This window comes from Epinephelus lanceolatus, chromosome 10 (assembly GCF_041903045.1).
Source record: "Epinephelus lanceolatus isolate andai-2023 chromosome 10, ASM4190304v1, whole genome shotgun sequence".
Classification (NCBI taxonomy): Eukaryota; Metazoa; Chordata; class Actinopteri; order Perciformes; family Serranidae; genus Epinephelus; species Epinephelus lanceolatus.
The window spans coordinates 16691324-16710215 of NC_135743.1; the positions used below are offsets into that span (position 1 = coordinate 16691324).

The window sequence follows — 18892 nt, forward strand, 5'->3', positions numbered from 1 at the left end:
AAGATAAATTATCACCAGCACAATGTGTATGTGAGTGTTTTCCAGCTGTTTTGCCTGTAGGAAGTTATAAAAGTAAGTCTTTTAAAAATCTAACTGAAACCTCTTAAACTGAGCACATCTTATCTCCTGAAATCCCTCTGTCTTATCTCGAATCTCCGTCTCACATTTTGTTATAGTGCTTGTTTCTGTTATTTTTCCCCAGTTTTCTGAATTGTCATTTTTCCCGGTCCTTCACCCTCCGTACCTGTATTAGAAGGAGTGTGCCCTCTCCCTGCCCCCAAACGGTCTGAAGAGGTCCATCGAATGCAGGTCACCGTGGATCAGATCCTTAATTATTTCTCCTTGCTCTAAGCTGTCAGCACGATGAAACCGAAGAATGGTGTGTGCTTCGAACATCTTATCAAACTACCTACCCTTGTGCTGTATTTTCCTCCCTTACTTGTACAATTCGCTTGCTTGAAGGCCCAGCAATTAATGCGTATGTAATGGCCTAATGACATGAAACTGCTGGTTTGCGTCTTGAGTCGTGTGATGCAAGGCATACTTTTTCTCCCAAAAAAATTAGCCTTTTCCTTTGCATCATATTGAGTGCAAACACTAAACGTTTACACTAAAATTTTTGCAAACAGTATGTAGAATAAATTATATTTAATCTCTGTGAGATAATTTCCCATAGATGGTAATTAAAATTCCATTGAAAAAGTCATCAATCTCAGGTGAAGAAACTGTGAACAATTTACACACACAAGTAATATTTTGGACATTTAGCTGCCATTTTTATCCACAAAAATAACGGTGATAAAGCTGATGTTGGGAAGGATTCTTACTACAGTCACATTGAGTGACGCCTATTGTAAGGCTATTTTCTGGCCATCACTAAAATGGATTTTAAAGTGCTTCTAATTTTGTTTTCAAATTACCTTACAGATTACATTGCCAATATCCTTACAGCTAAAGTCCAGTCCTCATTTGAAATTGTGCACTTCTCATTAAGCTTTTTAGAGAAAATGAATGCCATGCTTTTCTGTATGACATTATCCTTTTTTCTTTTTCTTTTTTTTTTCTTCTTTTTTTTTTACAAAGATTATATGGCTGCTCCGCAAAATCTTATCATGTAGGGCAAAAATAAAGAGGGAGCATTTAATTCCTTACTTATGTTAACTTGTATATTTTTTGGGATGCTAATATTACTAAGAAATAGTACAGATGATTAAGTAGGACTATATGTAGTTTGTTTCAATGTAACATAAAGACATGTATTTTATATATAAACAATTTATTCTTTATGATATGAAATGGGGTCTTTGACTTATCGCCGGACCTCTTTGGACATAATTAAGTCCTCTGATGTAGACCAACACAGTCCTCGAGCACATGAATAAATAATGTAAATGTCGGCTAAAGGGCACTTTGAAGAGTCACCTCATTTCACTCGGAAATCTAAGCAAGCACTGCGACTGGTGGCTTTTTCTAATTAGTTCATGACAGCATTTGAGAGCAGTGAGGGATCCTCAAAATTACACCCAAAGACACAGAAATAAACTGATTTATTTATGATTTACCATTTGTTTTAGTAACCATTGTTTTTAGTTAAAGTTAATAATCTATCTATTGCAGCCATTTATGCTGTGCAACATAGCAAAATAAATTGTACATTTCAAGGCCTGTTCTTGTTGATTTAGTTTTGCTTTTAGATCTCGTGTCTCTTTTGCTTTAAATATTTAGTGCACTGTTAAATCCTTGTCACTCACTGACTTTAAGACACCATTATTAGGTATGTTAAGAACACTCTGACCACATCTGCCCTTTAAAAAAGCTGCAGAGTGTACAAATTAAGTTTTATTATTGACTTGCCATCATGGAGAACAATAAGCGGGACCAACCCTCAGGGGAAAACCTGATAGGGCCGTTTCTACGCTGTTCAGAGTACGCCTGTTTGATGGCCAGCTAAACTGCCCCAGGACTGCCTTGGGGAAAACTGAGATTTTTGAAAGCCCAGTTCTCACCACACCCAGCCTTAAAGCAAGACCAGCGATGTGATGCCCACAGGGAGACCCAGGCATTCTGTCTGAGAAGTCTGCGAAACTACAGAGATCCAACTCAAAGGATGCTGCCGTGTTGCTCCTCTGAACAATGACTCCCTCTTGGATGACCCTGCCACTATGAGAGATTTGTTTGTCAAAGAAAATGGGGCGCATATCTGGAGCACTCAGGAACATTACGCTCACAAATATCCAAGGACAAGACACAGACAGAAAACCATCAACAAGTCCCACCCTTCTTTCCGGACAGACTGCCCTGTCCCAGAAGAATCAGATCTCTGAAGGTCTTCACTGAGGCGTCTCCTTCAGGCAACAAAACTGCTCCAACAACTGGACTGCTGCATTTCTACACCTACTTTCATTTTTCCAATCCTCTTTAAAAAAAAATTATGCTGAGGCTGCTTGTCAGTCATGTAGTTAGAACTGAACCTCCCTCCAGAACATATCTGTGCAGAAAGTTTTCCACAATCCCCCAATCAGTCTGGATTCCTAAAGGAATAATTTTACATTTTGGGGATGATAGTTGTTCACTTTCATGCCAAGAGTTAAGACGATTGATACCACCGTCATATGTATCTGTTAAATCCAAGCCTGCAGCTGGATAGCTTAGCTTAGCACAAAGACTGTAAACACCTAGCTGTGCACTGGTAACAAAATCCGCCTACCAGCACTTCTTAAGATCGCTAATTAACACACTATATTTTATTTGTTTTATGAATACAAAAATCTAAGTGTAAACAGCAACTTGTATTTTCACAGGCAGTTATGTGGGAGACTGTTTCTTGGCCAGGCTCAGTGATGTTTTAAGCAGCGCTGTTGCACACACATGCATCACGCTCTCTGCATTGGGCATCAAGTGTTGGAGGGTGCACCAAAACAGCCAGAGATCATCAGTTGTAATCATGATGATGAACTATGTAAATCTAAGATGAAGCACAATAGGCAGCATTATGACCATTATAGGCAATATGATATACATGATTGCCCAGTTATGTGAAATGAATCACACCTGGGGCACCCAGATGGCTAGCAGCAGCAGTGACTTCCTTGTGTAGGTGCATTTTTATTATCTCTGGACACAGCCAGGCTTGCTGTTATTCCATTTCCAGTTTTATGCCAAGCTACTGAGAGATAGCACTCTCAGTACAGGCTGCAATGTAATCGCTACAGGCAATTGTGCAATTAGTTAACGTCCACTGTAAGTGCTTGTTTTTGCCACTGACAGGCTCAGAATGTATTCAAGTGTCTGACAACGTTATGGAAAAGACCCTACAGAGAAATGAAACTTTTTTCTTTACCTATCACTTGATCCGGTCTGTTTGTTTTAAGGTGGATTCAAGTCTTGCTCATGGAGAAGTCTCGTCTGAACTCTCACTGACACTGTCAAAATCAGCTAAATATATTCAGCCATGACAGTGAAAATCTTTTAGATAACACTAAGCTATGTTTTCAGTACTCCAACTCTTCCAAGCATTCCTCTCTCAAACTCCCACTAACGTTTCCACCGTTGCCTTCCTGCAACAAGTCACCTCTCGTGAGATTTCAAAAGAAGACTTCTTAAGCGAGATTTTGTTCCACACAATAACAGACAGAATCACGTGAAAAAGCACAGAAAAACATTTCATTTCTCAGAAGGTGTTTTTCCATAATGAGGTCAAACACAATAACAATCTGAGTCTGTCAGTGGCAAAAACAAGCACTCTTAGTGGACTTAAAGTGACGGTGCCAAACGCCCCGAAGACTACACTGCAGCATGTGTCATGGCTTCAGGCTGCAGTGCTTTCTCTTTCAAGTCTCCATTAGTCACAGAGTCCAAATTTCCCTTTAATTCTCTAATCCTAAAGTATCAAACTTCAGCTTTAAATAACATCCTCGTTGTCCAAAGCTTCAAAGATTGACGTAGAACAAGCCACAGCTGAAGAGATGTTTTGTCCGTCAGCAGTAGCGGAACCCAGGATCCTCCCATCTTCCTGGCCTGCTACTGACCCTCAGAGCCCACACCCCATCACCACCGCCACAGTCACCCCTCCTCTGCGGCTTCGGCACAGCAGCAGCTCTCAGCCAATAGGCTCCCTTGATGCCTCGCTGATCTACATCCAGGTCAAGGATTCCACAGATGGGGTCAAAGATCCCGTTGCTATGGTGACGAGGCTGGGGCAGGACAGTGGCAGTCTTGTGATGCAGTTGGCTGGGGAGCAAACAACCAGGGGGAAGCCACGGTAAGAGAGAAACAATGATGGAGTGAAAATTGCAAATAATAAAACCGTATCGTTTTTTTAATGAATCGATCAGTTCCGACATGTGTTTTCACTTTCTATTACCTGCAGTAGGGAATAACTTGGACTCAAATATATAAAGTGGCCCTTCTGGGTTTTTTTGTACACCATAGCACACTGTGAACATTTGGTGAGGCGACTGCTCAGTTTATTGCCGAAAACACTTCATAGAGACATCAGGGGTGATCTTGGTGCAAATTGTATTGGGGTGCAAACCTAATGTAATGCTGGGCTGTGTGGCGGGACACTGGTCATCATCCTCCCGTTGACTTTATTCCACTGTCCGCAGGTGTTCTTCGCACCTCCTTGATTGGATGGAGACTCAAGTCATCTTGTGGTAGCTCAGGCCTAAATCAGTCTCCTATCGAAACGTGTCATCTAAAGCTGATAGACACTACAGCCGTCTACCGGCCCACTGGGGCTGCCTTTATTGTATGTATACCCTGCAGCATATGGTACATCTCTCTGATGGGGGAAATTCTATGGCTTTTATTGAGGAGAGAAAATTAGATTAGGCGATCTTCTCGAGAGCCTTCTTCCTTGGTTTACCTCGGCACCGTATGTGGCTGTAAAGCTAGAAGTCAGTCACAGCAGATTTCAAAAGAGATTTTTTTGAATACATCATATGAGCATGTTTTTCCAAATACATGAATATGAGATGGGATTTGTCAATTTATATAATAGTTGATGTATTCCTTATTAAGTTATTCAAGACAAGATGGGACATTTTTTTTCCATTTGCACAAAATCAGCTTGCTTGATTGAAGGAATACTTCACCCAAAAAATGACCATTTGTAAATCTATTAGTCATTACCTTGAATTTGTTTTTTTCTGGCATGCCTCCACAGAAAACAGCGAACATATTGATTTATTAATTACTAGGGGTCCACATTTAACAACAGCAAAACTACATCAACTCATCCATTTACAAATTCTAACACAACTTGTGCAGTATAATCCAAGTCTTATTTAGCCAGTTATATATTCAGTACTTCCCATACATATGCATTTTTGTGAAAACCTTACTGTTTAAAGCTGAACTGAAAGTGAAAATACTGAGCATATGACTGGATTATGCTGCACAAGCTGTTTGAGAGTTTGTAGGCAGGTGCTTTGATATCCTATGCTGATGTTAAACATGGTCTCCAACCAATCAATAAATCAATGCATCTGCCGTTTTGTGTGGAGGCATGTGAGAAAAAGAAATGTCTCTTCACAAATTCAAGGTAAGTTAGCATGAGTAATTGATATACTAATGGTCATTTTGGGGGGGAAGTATTCCTTTTGAGTAAAGTCAGAAACAAATACAACATGCAAATTTATGAAGGAGTCAGTGTGTTGAAGGAGCTGAAGCAACTGTAGGTTTCTGTGTTTATGCTGAACAGGAAGAACTGTGTTTCCCTTGGCCTGCAGGTGGCAGCACATAGATGCATCACCAATTTGAGAAGGCCTCATATTCAAAACAGAGGACTTCCTGCTGAATATCCACTGTGTCATATCAGGAACATCTGTCATGACTGGAAATTACAGAGCTCGGACAAAACCCTCCCATGACACAGACAGATTATACATGCAAACTTGTACAACTTTGTTTGTTTTTACATACTTAATAAGATTATTATGCAGGCCGCTCAGCAGCTGGGTCACACTGGGCCTTGTAAACACTGTGCACCTACAAAATCAATGAGCAGCACAGACAACACGCTGGCTTCTTTGGGAGAACATAACACGAGGTTTGTGCAGTGATATTTTATCCTCCAAATGCCTCTGATTGCTAATTACCTCAGATGTGTAATGGTCCCCTCCTTGCACTTCAAACGACCGTCTCGCCTCGCTCCTCCTTCCCTGTCTCATGCACGCGCCTCTTTCTCCTCAGCAGCAGCACCACAGCCACCGGGTCGCCATGGAAACCACTGAGAGACACGCGTCGAGGGTGAGAGATGGAGAGAGAACGAGGGACAACGAGGGACAAGAGAAGAGAAAGCGAGAGAAAACGGGGGACATGAAAGGTTAGGGTGTTGCCATATCCCTCCGAACCTCCCTAAACCCCCCCCCCCCCCCACCTCTAACCCCTCCACCCCTCGGTTTAATGTTGAGCCCCCAACCCAGATCAACCGCCCCACACACTGGCCCCTCTTACACACACCTCTGCCCCCCCCTCCCGTACCCTCTCCCCCATCTTTTTGCTCTCCATCCCTCTCTTGTCCAGACAGGCTGCTCGCATGGCGGGGATGGAGACGTTCACCGATGGAAGCACTGGTAAATTTTCACATCCACAAAAGAAAACAAACAAGAAAATGATTTGTAGGGGCGCGCGTGAGGGGTGGCTCAGATATGCAGACTAAACTTCTCCTCCATGTGTCTTTTCATCATTCCTCTCCTCAGCTGTACTATACACTCCCCCCTTTCCCCTTCTCAAACCACAATCTTTCTATTCTGTGTCAGTTCAAAAGGCGGAAGATTTTAGTCCACTTGCAGGGGAGCCCGACACTCCTCACGGCAGCGTCCTGGGGAAAGGCGGTGGAGAGAGGAGAGAGGGGCAAGAGAAATATCGGTCCTAATGATTTTTTTGTGCGGGGATGGTCTTTTTCTTTTTTATTGATTAGATAGAAATTAATTCACAGGGGCAACCCTCGTGTTCTGACTCTCTCCCTCTCTCCCACTCCCTCCCTCTCTACCTCTCTCTCCTGTCCTCCCTTGCTCCTTTGCTCCGTGGACGAATAGCGTTGTGTCTTCTTGCCTGCTCTGCATGTTGTATTATCGCGGGAATATTTGATTCGGAATATGCTCTGTGTTATGCATATGCGGAAGTCACGCTGCAGCTGCACACCTACACACCTGCAATGCTCTCTCCCGTCATCTGCGAATGTCACGCACATTATTTGCCTCATATAAAGGACGTGAGTGAACGTGTGGTTGTTGTCATTGTTACTGGATGTAGTGTTTTCACTATTGCGCGTGACGCGGCTCACATTTGAATTCATGCACATCTGGCAGCCTGGAAGTTTGGCTTGAAGGTGGAAATAGTGTTTAAATAGAGACAGTGACTTACACTGTTTGGACGCTATTGTTCCGTTGGCTCCTCTTCAGTCCTCTTTGTTGTTTGATTCCTAATTGTGAGAGGCCACAGCTGATTTGAGAGCCCTTTACGCACAGGTGGGCGCGCAGGCCGGTGTGTTAATGGACAACCTGTGTCTTAATTTGTGCATAATGTAGCCCTTAACACAGCAGTTTACGGCCAAATTCACCCGCGCCGTGAGGGGTTTAATCAGTGTGGTCGATATTTGCTCGTCGGTATCCCGATGCCCGCAGATAGCACAATAACACCTCAGCACGGTGAGGGCTGATACGCCGCCGAAGGGAAATCGATGGACAGACTGAGTTAATTATGAGAAAATCAATTAAAAGGAGGGGATCTATGGGCTTTATAAGGCCGAGCAGGGAGCTCGCACCGGCAGAGGAGAGGAGAGGAGAGCGGACGGCGGACGCCTCCCTGCCGGTGCTCGCCTCTCATGGCTCGCCTGGCCGCTGAGCTCCCGCTGTCCGCTGGCTCCCTGCACGGTGCCCGATGATCATTTAACAAACAGCTCCTGGGCGTCATCGTCCAAAACCGTGTAACAAAGTCATTGAATTCTGTCATTTAAGCACCACAATGTCGCTTTAACACCTTTGAGATATCATTTTGTCAGTGTGATGGTTTACACTGATAAACACACCTCAGAGCGTTCACTTGTCCTGGGTGAACATTGCTGTGGTTTGGTTTTGATGTGGTTTCCAAACACATTTCTGTCCATTTCTGTTTGACCTTTGCTCTCTTTTAAATGATACACACCACAAGGTTATATGGGCTCCCTGTTACCTCATTTTATCTTAACAAGCAGACCCTCACATATGTTCAAGACAAAAACGTGCTGATAGGATTCAACTTTTTTCTTCTGATGACACTGTCACAAGGCCTGACTGTCCCGGGTTGCATCTTTAATTGTGGGACTTTAAATAAGTAATCTAGACATATATTATATGGCAGGATTGTTGCACAGCTCCACGCCAGCTTCTAAATCCATAGCATAATTTGAAACTGTACACGTGCCATCGTGAGTGTCTATTTTGTGTCCTGGTTATGTAGATTCATTTAGTAGTTTTCATGTATGAAAAACACACAAAGCTGCAAGTGTGGCCCGTTCAGAGTCATCATATCAAGCCGTCAAACATGAGAGGTGTGAACCACAGTGCACATATGACTTCAAGCCCCATGAGACCGAGACACAGCACGTTTTGGTCAACAGACAGCTCTCGTTAAGACTGCAGCTGTAAGGAGAGGAAAGGAGACTTTTGTTTTTTATTTTACAGTCATGTTAGATCATTTAATTTCCCTCCTGTTTGCATTTAATGCACGACTCTTATTTAGCAAAGGACTTCTCATTTAGTCACTACTTTGTTGCATATTCATGGTTGCTGCTGAGAAACACGTGAGGTTGGTGTTTCATTTATGCGAGAGCCCTAAACTCATGAAACGCGTCTTAATATATAATAGTATTAATAGTAATAATGCTTTTTGTTAGTTTTATGTGTCGTAATGTTTAGGAAAGATGAAAATATCTGATTGATGTTCTCTCTTGTCGACTCGTGATCTGCACTGATTTGAATTACTTTAATAAGCCTCGTCAGTAATTGGTGTTTTGCGTTGTGGCCTCATCTTTGTCATAAATTATATTTGCAACTTTTCACCTTAAAAGCATTCAGTGTAATTTTACTGCCAATATACCAAAATGCGCGTGTGTGTATATGTGTGTGTGTTTTAATAAACTCTTACAAATCGTGTGCGTAATGCAATACTGTAGCAAATACCCTTAATTTGCTGCGTGTAAATAGCATAAAATCTTTGCTTGAATTTAAATTAAATCCCAGAATTTAAAGCCAATTGAATTTGACTCGTGCTGCGGTTGTGCATGGTGAGAACTTTGAACACTGTTGCTTTGCATATAAAGTGTAAATCTCCAGATCGTTCGGTTATATAATCATCCACAGCTGGACTTAAAATTGTTCATCATATTAAGCATTTTTTAAAACACCATGTCCCTTTTTAAATTGACAGTCTACAGGTGTTCGTGTTAACATCTTGTCAGAGAATATGTACATATTCATGCAGATGTTTTCTGCTTATGAATATTTGAGAACCACTATTCCGATTCCTGGTCGTTTTCAATGTTGCTGCATATCCTGCAGACCTTGTTAGGATGAAATGAATATTTTTGGATGTATGCATATATTTGAATAAAACACCATTACTTATTATTTATTTATTCAATATTTAAATCTGCATTTAGGTAAACTGGGAGTGCACTACAGCCTGCAGTTTATGGATGGCTAAATTTTCGATTTTAAAGTCGAGGTTATTTAATTAAAATCCTTTGCAAGAAAGTTGAGGAATACTCCGAAACTCTAATTCCCATATTCAAACTGCAGGCCTCTTATTTCACCCGCACCTTATTGTGTGTTTAGTGGTTTAATAATTTCTTTGTATTAATGTCAGGTTGATATTTACTTGAGGATCATAATTGTTTAAAATGTCGCCTTGGTGCAAATATGAAACAATGGGAGAGCACTGAAACAGTTTGAGTTACAGGTTATCGCATTAAAAGACAACAGAAACTCGTCCGGACGCGTTCACAAGAGAAACATATTAGACATTAGACAATCTCTACAAGACAGCCTGGGCTATTTAGGAAAATTTAATCTGTACGGGAAACGTTTCTTTTTCTTTTTTCCGAGGAAAAATGTGAAAGGTGAGAAATTGAAATTGCACATTTAATCGCTTGTAAATTAAACACTTTAAGTAAGGACATGCAGGACCTGCAGTTTTATAAAGTTTCCATAATAATGAGGGAGTCAAATCAAATAAACAGGATATTTAAAGGCTATTTATCAACTGATGACACGTGCACATTTCGAAAAATAAAACTGCAAGCTGATATTCGTGAAATTGTGTTTTAATAATTCTGCATGGATTTTAAAAGCAGCGTGTTCAGGGAAATAAGTGATTATTGATATTATATATCCAAATAGGATTGAGATGCATGTCACAATGAAAAGCCTGTGTATGAGCCGGTGCTGGCTTTTCTTTTTTTTTTTTTTTTCTTTTTTTTTTTTTTTGCAGAACTGGCACCCTGACACCCCGTCCTGCACCTTATCAACTTGAAACATACCACACAGCCGATGCATTCAATTTTATGGTTAATGTTAAAGTCTATGCAGCCTGTCCGAAAGCTCATTTCATAAAACGGTTTATTGGCTCTAATTTTTTTTTTTTTTTTTTTGGTGTCATAAAGCGGGATGGTTCCTGTAGGCTTTGATGTAGGTTTTTCTATACATTTTTGTTACTGGCCACTTCCAGTCGGTATCAAGCACCACAGGCCATACAAAATTAATCCATTTTCTGCGCACGACTCCCCTCCCAAATGGTGTGGCTGCTCTCCGCGGCCGGCGCACAATGCGGTAATGACCCCCAGGTCAAAGGTCGCTTGGCCAGTTCCTCAATTAAGGCGGAAAGATTGCAGTTGCACGATTCATCGTTTTTGTGACAAGAAGGGGCCAGCAGTGACCGGTATATACAGAATATATTAATGTAGGGTTTGATAAAACTTTCTTCTAAAATTGATTCAAATGGCCTCCAAAGTGTACTGCATATGATTTTAATAATTTCTGAACTCACTGAACATTATTTAGAAAAATGATGTTGAACAATATATATATATTTTAAATGTAATGTGTATATATTTTAGATGTAGGTTAAGGTTGGTTTGAAGTTAGTAAATATTTGACAGAGAGCAAAGATTTGCCTCAGAGAAAACATCAAGGATAAGCGTAAGTTAGACATATTGTCAGTGTGGTGCTCAATGTCAATGATATATTTTCATCTAGGCTTGTTTGCTGGAAAAGAAAATGAAGAGAAATTGTCAAAAATCCTTCATTTAGGTGTTGTAGCTTTTTGTTTTGTGTTTGCACGTGTGTGTGTGTGTGTGCAGTCTACACTGTCTGTCTGTCTGTCCTGTGGATGAACGTGTTTTTTCCCACAGTCATGTATCAATTGTGGTTATTGAATGTAATCAATGGGCAATTCACGATCATTGCCGCATCGATTAGCTGATAAATGGTGGTCGGATTAATCATCCGAAAAGATCCCGTTGTCGATGGCGCAGTGTTTCTTAACCCCGGCCACTCGACCAGTACAGCAGCCGCACAGAGCGAGGCTTCACCAGCACAGACAGGACTTCAATAAGTGACAAAAGAGAAGTGATAAATTGATCAAAAATGACCACAATGAAATGGGCCTCTTGTGAGGCCACACATGTCCATTATGTGAGTGTGTCTGCGGGTTTGTGGTTGGAATACATCAAGGGCTCAGGGTCAAAGTGCAGCTTCATCCCAGACTGATGACCCTGCAGACAGACTGACCTTATGGGGTCTAACAGCTGGGGGAGAGGGCGGCGTACTGGACCTGCCAGGGAGAGGAGAGAGAATGGGGAGAGGGGGAAAAGATGGAATTAGAGGAGGTGAAATTTAGGACAGAAGGGAGGAAAGTAAGAGCGAAGGGGAATCTAAAGAGGAAATCGGCAGGGGGAGAGACAGAGGTGTTTACCACAGTGGACCTTGAATATATCCTTGTGGTTTTTGTCGATCTAATCTGCTGCGGTCTCCCCTGGTTTTGGTGCTTGGCTCTGGTTTGAAGCAGTGAATTAACACCTGACCCCGGCTTCTGACCCTACCCCCTTCCTCCAGCTACCCCCTCCAGATTAGCAAATATGTGCTATCTAGCCTGGACACACACACACACACACACACACACACACACATATATATATATATATATATATATATACACACAGCAACACAGAATCACACATGTACACACATAGCTGCTTAACGTATAGAGAGTAAAAAAAGAACAATGCAGCGCGTGTGCAATGTCCACACAACCTCTGCACATCCCATCGTCTGTCCACCATCTAATTCCCCCGAGTGAAGCTTCAGTGTGTCACTGCTTGTCACCGTAACGGTCAGTCTGTAATGACTACCTCCCCCCATACAATGACCAAGGAGGCAGACTCTCCCCCCACACACTGACCCTCATCCATTTTACCTGCAGGATGTATAGCCCAGTGTCGGCCCCGCTGCCACAGCTTTGAACCCTGTACATGCTCCCACCCTGGCACCCTGCCACACCCATCACCAGTTTACACCAGAATCCTTTGGATTTCTTACCCCTTAAAATGAAACCAAACCACCAGTATGCACTTGCAGAGCAGTGATGGACTAATTAAACAACATTTCTTCTTTTAACGTAGTTTAATTTGAAGTGTCAGAGGAGGCCTGGAGTCTGTATTTTTTATTTCACAAGAAAAGAAGCAAAAACAATATTGTAACCTCGACCATCTCGTGAAACCACTGGTTTATAGTTGCATGGCTGCAAAAAGCGATGGTGGCAGCTTGCCTTTCATATAGCTATAATCTGTGTTGATTTAACAGTGTTATAGCTATAAAACTGCAGAAATAATAAATTATCAGCATTTAACAGCCACACTGGGAGAAATTTACAATTATTATAAGACAAAAAAATGCAGTAGATGCATAAACAACATTCAGTTATCTGAAATTCAATTGACTAATATAAGTTTGCATTTAGTTGTGCAACAGAATCAGTACCACAGCAACATCAGTTTTATTTTTAAATCTGCTCGTGCACCAACACTTGAAATTAATTTCTCCACAGTTCAGATTTGCAAATTGAGCAGCTGTTTCTTTTATTATGAAGTACTGACTTATTTATAATTTAATCTAGACTTTAAAATGTTAAAAATGAGAACAAATGCCAACCACAAGCTCCCAGGCTCCAAAATAATGTCACACTTGGTTATTTATTCTGATATACCCAAATACACATTTCACTAAATATGGAACAGGCCTGAGGTCAGATTTTCATATTTTTGCAGATGTAACCAGCAAGTGTTGTTTTTGTCTTGTAAAATGATTTAAATGAGAAATAATGACATTTATTTTAATAATTAGAAACAGTTTCTTTTGATCATCTAATCAACCTTTCAGCTCTGTAAAGGTTATAAGAGTGATTATTATGGTTATTTATCATTTGAACCCCCCTTTTTTTTTTTTTTACCAATATTACCAGATGCCAGATCATTCTTTACATTGATGGCGACGAATGCCAGGCACCCACAGTACCCACATATTTCTCCTCCATGCCCAGCAGGAATTAAACTCCTAATTCTTGACAGTGTTAGTACCGTGTGTTACCCATTGAGCATCGCAGGACCACATCCCCTTCCCTCACATCCCATCTCCCACAGCCTCCCTAAGGCTATTGTGCCGGATTGATGGCCACTCCGGCCGATAGGCGAGGGGGGGTCTCGGCTGGGCTGGTCAGCAGAATTTGTAGTGCTCACACTCTGCCTGTGAGTGTCAGCAGAGAGCAGCCGGTGTGTCTGGCTCGATTAGGTTTCCTACCTATCTTCCCACTGTGTCAGACAGAGGAGGAAGGCAGCAGAGAGGGGGAGAGCAGCGGGAAGTTGCCCAAAGGAGAGGGAGGACAACAGAGGAAGCAGGAAAAATACATCTTTTTATCCCTGCTCTCTCCGTCAAAAGCCCTGTACAGTTTCTCTTTCTGTGTCTCTTGCTCTCCTGTTTTCTCCTCCTCTATTCCGCCCGCCTCTCACTTTGTCCTTCTCTCACCCAAACCTCTAATCCTTCTCCTTTTACCCCACACTCGTTCCTTAATCCTAAATCTCTTCTTCCCTCTCTACCAGCCCCTTTTTCAATTGTTCTCCCTGTACCTCTCTGTTACCCACCTCCTCCCTCTTCTCCTTTCTGTCTATCGCATCTGAACATGCCACCTCTCAGCATAACCCTTTTACACACTCCAGATGACTGCAGCACACCTTATTTTCTCTCCTTCATCTTGAACCTTTTTTTCAGTTTTTTTCTTCCTCCCTTGTTTTCTTTGTTATCATCCACATATCCTCTTTTTGCCACTACATCTCTGCCCAGCCTCTCTTCATTATGCAGCTTGCGGTCCACTCTAGGGCCACATTTAAATGTCACCATCACAATTAATGTCGTACATTCATTAGAGCTCGTTCCAAAATCATTTTTCTGTGTAGGAACAATTACTGTGCAGTTGTCACAATGCACCAGCCACATATTTTTTTTTTCTGTCCAGAGCACGCTCAAGCTCACACCAATTTTAGTCACTGCGGCCATTTTGTTGGATGTGATCAATTTTCTGTGATTTGGCTCCAGTGATTTCCAGCCCGTCAGTCTCTCTGTTGTGTGAGGGTTCAGCAGTGTTGCCATGTATAGCTTAACGTTTCCAGCCTTTACCTGAGAGCTGAAAGAGGAATATGAAGTTTTTCCTTGTGGATATTGGAGCATAATCATGGGCTGATTTTTCTATTATCAATTATACAACAAAATGATTGAATGTAATGAGCGTTTTTTCCCCCTTGCAAGATGATGAATGAAAAGAAGAAAAGAAGCTAAACTGATGTTACAACCACAGTGAAAAACTACTTTCGCTTCTATGGTTCGACTTTTTTGTTGTGAGTGTGGGCTGTAATTTCACCCCTGAGTTTAACCACACAATGTTTCACAAATAGTGTTTCCGTGCCACCTCAGCACTGCTCATATTATTCAGATAACAAGAAAGCCTCTGTCATGTCCTACAAAATAGGATATGTTTTCTTAATCTGTCAATGGCTCCGGCCTTGAAAGACTTCATTTTGGCTGAGCAATGAAAGGCTCAAAAACATCAATATGGCTGAGCAGGATAAGAAGAAAGAGCCATATTCCAAGTCTGTATCGCATTCCCTCCATATCCTCCTATTTGTATGGTGCAGATATTGGGTCTCAAGCGAGAAATCAGGATTGCGTTCTCTCAGAATGGCAGCATCCTTCTGTTGAAGTGGAATAGGAATGTTATACGGAACCAATGCATCCGGACTTGCCTGGACATCTCAACAATACCCCTTCACACTTTCTCCCTCTCACCCGCTCTCTTCCTCTATGTCTCTCTCTCAATAAGTTTCTCGCTCTCTGTCTCCATCATAACCCACAACAGTGTGGAGGATGAGGTACGGATTAGGCCTAAATTTAGTCATGTCGGTCAAGCCATGACTGCCTGCCTCTCACGCTGCGTCCACCATGGAAATAAAGTCTGTGAGGAGAGGAAAAGGAAAAAAAACAACAAAAATCCACTCCACTTCATACACCTCTCACTTCCTTTCTCTTTGTGCGTTTAACGTGTGAAAAGGGATTGCTGAAAGGATGTCAAGAAAAAAGAGATAGGAAAAGACGGACAGTTATCCTTGCTTTGCCTTGGCTGTCACAGTACAATGTGCATGGTTGATAACTAATTCAAAAAACATGCATGGGCCGGGTGTAGCTTTTCAAATAGCTTGTATGTCTGAATGCGATTTAAAGGGTGTTTTTTTAATGCAGTTGCCTGTGGCTGATCAATGCTGTTCCTCCTGTCATGCTGTGAGAATATCACATTGGTATACAGTAATTCAATGGTGGGCAAAGGGAGCATTTTGCATTTTCTTTGGAGATGGTTTGGTTTGCAGAGTGTGATGTACTGTATATGGATGTGGTTGGGGGCTGTAGTGTAGTGCGTAACTGTCAGTGCAGAGAAGAGAGCAGCCTCAGCACCGCAGACAGTGATTTCACCGATGTACAGTTGCTGCTTTTGCCTCCTGCCTTTTTTCCCCCCTCACTCATCCTATTTTCAGCCTTTCATTTTTTTACACAAGGGGAAAATGAGGAAGAACAAAACCAACATATGAAAACTAAAACATGACAGAGAGGGGAGGGATGGGAGGAGGAACAGAGGAAGGAGAGGCAATCTCAGAAAACAAGAGGGCTTTCAAAAGTAAGGGATGAAAGCTAGTCAGGCTGTTATTTTTGAAAAATGATCCTTGTGTAGTGCTCCTCTTAAGAGCCAGGTACATATTATTTTATCTTCCTGAGGAGACTCAGTGAGGTGTTGGCACACACACACAAATAAAAAAAACTCAGCAATTGTTTCTTTTAAGTTGTGCAATTTATTGTCCTTCATGTGATTTTTGACATATTTTAAATCACGTATCAGCGAAATGTTCCTCAAATCAGATGTGTGGGTTATATGAAAGGTCACTTACGAAATCCTGAAATTAGAGCATGCATCTGCTGTTTATTACCACAATGTTTTGACAACCAGACTTTTTGAAAAATCTCTTTTATATGTCAAATTTATATATCAGTCCGAGCCGGCAGAGTGCCACCATGTTACTAGCAAACACACGTTCTCCCCTTCTAACACTACTCCCTCTTTCCTGAATGGAGGCTGCTGCTAGCTGGCCTGAATTAGAGTGAAGCTGGCGTCCGCACAGAGTCATTTTGAGTCCCCCCTTTGACCCTTAAAGCCAGGGATCCCACAGAAAAGATGAGGCACGTGATTTGATGTGATGTGATGTCGGAGTGGAGAGTAGAGAGAGAGAGAGAGGCTGAAAAAAATCTAAATGGCTCCTGGCTGCCACCGAATCAGAGGACATTGTCGATGGTCAGTCTAATAGTTAAATGCTAGGAGTGATGCTTTCTTAATCATACTATCGGGCGAGACAAAGAAGGCCATATTGTTTTGGGAATATTTATAATTTTACATGAGACATTTTGTATAAATCACAAAAATTGTTTCTGCTATTTAAACACAATTTGAAAGAACCTTTCAGCTTGTTTTTGTGCGTCTAGACCTGAAGGAATTTCTCTTGTCATTACAGCAGATGATTGTATTGGAATGTGCCTCTGTATGTGTGTGTGTGTGTGTGTGTGTGTGTGTATATGTGTGCGTGTTCAACACATGTCTCCCGTATCAATAGGTTAATAGCTGAGATGTCAGTTTCAGTGACTGGCTGATTAGTTGTGTGTTCACTAATCCACACTGGGGCGGGGAACTATTGGCTTTCCCATTGATTTTAGCGTGGTGAGCAGGCAGAAGATAGAGAGAGGGGAGATCTATTGATTGACCCCAAATTAGCCCCCCCCCCCCCCCCCCCCCCCCCCCCCACCCCCCACCCACCACCACCACCGCTGCCACCCACCAACCCGTTCTGCCGTTGCCGCACTCATCCCCAGTTTCCTCATTGGGCGCGCGGGCTGACAAACATTCGGTATGATTGGACGCTTCAAAGGGGAAAGAACTGTCTCCTTTTTGATGTCGCTGATTTGGAAGTGTTGGTTGTTTGTGATTCGGCTGACAGTTGATTGGCTGTCTGGTGAAGATGAATGCTGCACTGTGCTGTGCCTGACCATAGGGAGCAGCTGGTTCGGTTGCCTTTGATGAACCAAAAGGCGCCACTTCCAGAGGGAGGGTATTACTTTTGTCTTTCTGATCACAAACCGTAACCTTATTTGTAACCCTCAGTTCTGTTACATGTTTCTTTTTGGAACAAAAGCCAGAATATTCATATAAAAAGTGTGGAGGAAGAATCCGGCTGTGTCCCTCCAGCCACATCCTTCAAGTTTTCCTTTTCTCCTCTGTTGTCCTTCGTGACTGTCATGACATATTCTTCCTTTTTACTGTTCTTTATCTCCATTCCTGTCCCTCGCTCCCTGCCTTTCTCCGCCCCTCCCTCCAATCCTGCTTTCCTTGGGTCTAAGCTTTGAGCTTTTTCTCCTGAGCCTTTCCTTCCCATATATCACTCCATCTCATCCCTCTCTGTCTGCCTCTGATATTCCTCTTTAGGCCTCCGTCACTCTCTCCCCTCTCTCCCCTGTGTCTATGTAAGCAAGAGAGAGGAGGTTGTTAAACATTTTTCTTCCCTCTTAATTGTTTTGACTGGGCCGATTGGCATCCCGATTAGGCCCATTGATTTCCTGGCGCTAAGTGCATTGATTTTTAAATTTCTTATTGATCCCCGCTCTAAATCTCCTGCACACTCACTCACACAGTCTCACCGTTCGCAGGGGCAGAGATGGAGAAAAGGATTGAGAGGAGAGGAGAGGAAGAGGGGAAAAGGAAAGAGATTGGTGTTAGGTAAATACACTGACCGGTGACAGTGTAGTGAATTAACAGAGTGAGAGGAGAAGGAGAAGAGCAGGAGGTGAGGAGGGAAAACAGAGTTATGAGCTGCAAGCGCGACTGAAAAAGCTTCCCCAATGCAGCGCAGTTAGATGCATGCAGAGAAGAAACAAAAGAGCACACAACACTAATAGATAAGCTATTTTTAAATCGTTGCACCAAATCTACAATATATTGTCATGATTTAAGCCTTTTTATCTTCAACGCTTTTGGCTGCATGCCAGCGGAAAAGCTGTAAAATGTAAAGAGAATCCATAATTTTGTAATTATAACAAGCATCAGGAGGGAACGGCAGAGAGTTGCCGGCCTGGTAGCCGCCCGGGCGGAACATGTTCATCTGTGAAGAATGAGTCACTTTATGGGTGAACAGAGGTTTATGAGGGATAGACAGATATTGGAAATGTCAGAGATGGAATGGAGTGTTTTGTCTTTGCCTTGCTATTTCACA

The 18892-nt window shown here is 42.2% G+C and overlaps 2 protein-coding genes across 2 annotated transcripts in view; both read left to right on the forward strand.

Moving 5' to 3' along the window:
- Positions 1-3921: 3921 nt before the first annotated feature.
- On the forward strand, positions 3922-6303 carry LOC144464418 (uncharacterized). Its single transcript, XM_078171217.1, has 2 exons — positions 3922-4261; positions 6196-6303. Exons 1-2 carry the CDS (start codon positions 3966-3968, stop codon positions 6254-6256), a joined length of 357 nt encoding a protein of 118 aa, XP_078027343.1. The 5' UTR covers positions 3922-3965; the 3' UTR covers positions 6257-6303.
- A 220-nt stretch (positions 6304-6523) lies between these two features.
- pou2f2b (POU class 2 homeobox 2b) overlaps positions 6524-18892 on the forward strand; it is a 65008-nt gene continuing 52639 nt past the window's right edge. The window contains exon 1 of the mRNA XM_033639786.2: positions 6524-6578. Within this exon, the coding sequence (XP_033495677.1) occupies positions 6542-6578 (37 nt within the window). The 5' untranslated portion in view covers positions 6524-6541. The remainder of the gene's footprint in view (positions 6579-18892) is intronic.

Coding starts and splice junctions, on each gene's coding strand:
- LOC144464418 (XM_078171217.1), top strand. CDS start 3,966: ATGTTTTGTCCGTCAGCAGTAGCGGAACCCAGGATCCTCCCATCTTCC. Junction 4,262..6,195: donor ACAACCAGGGGGAAGCCACG/GTAAGAGAGAAA, acceptor CTTTCTCCTCAG/CAGCAGCACCACAGCCACCG.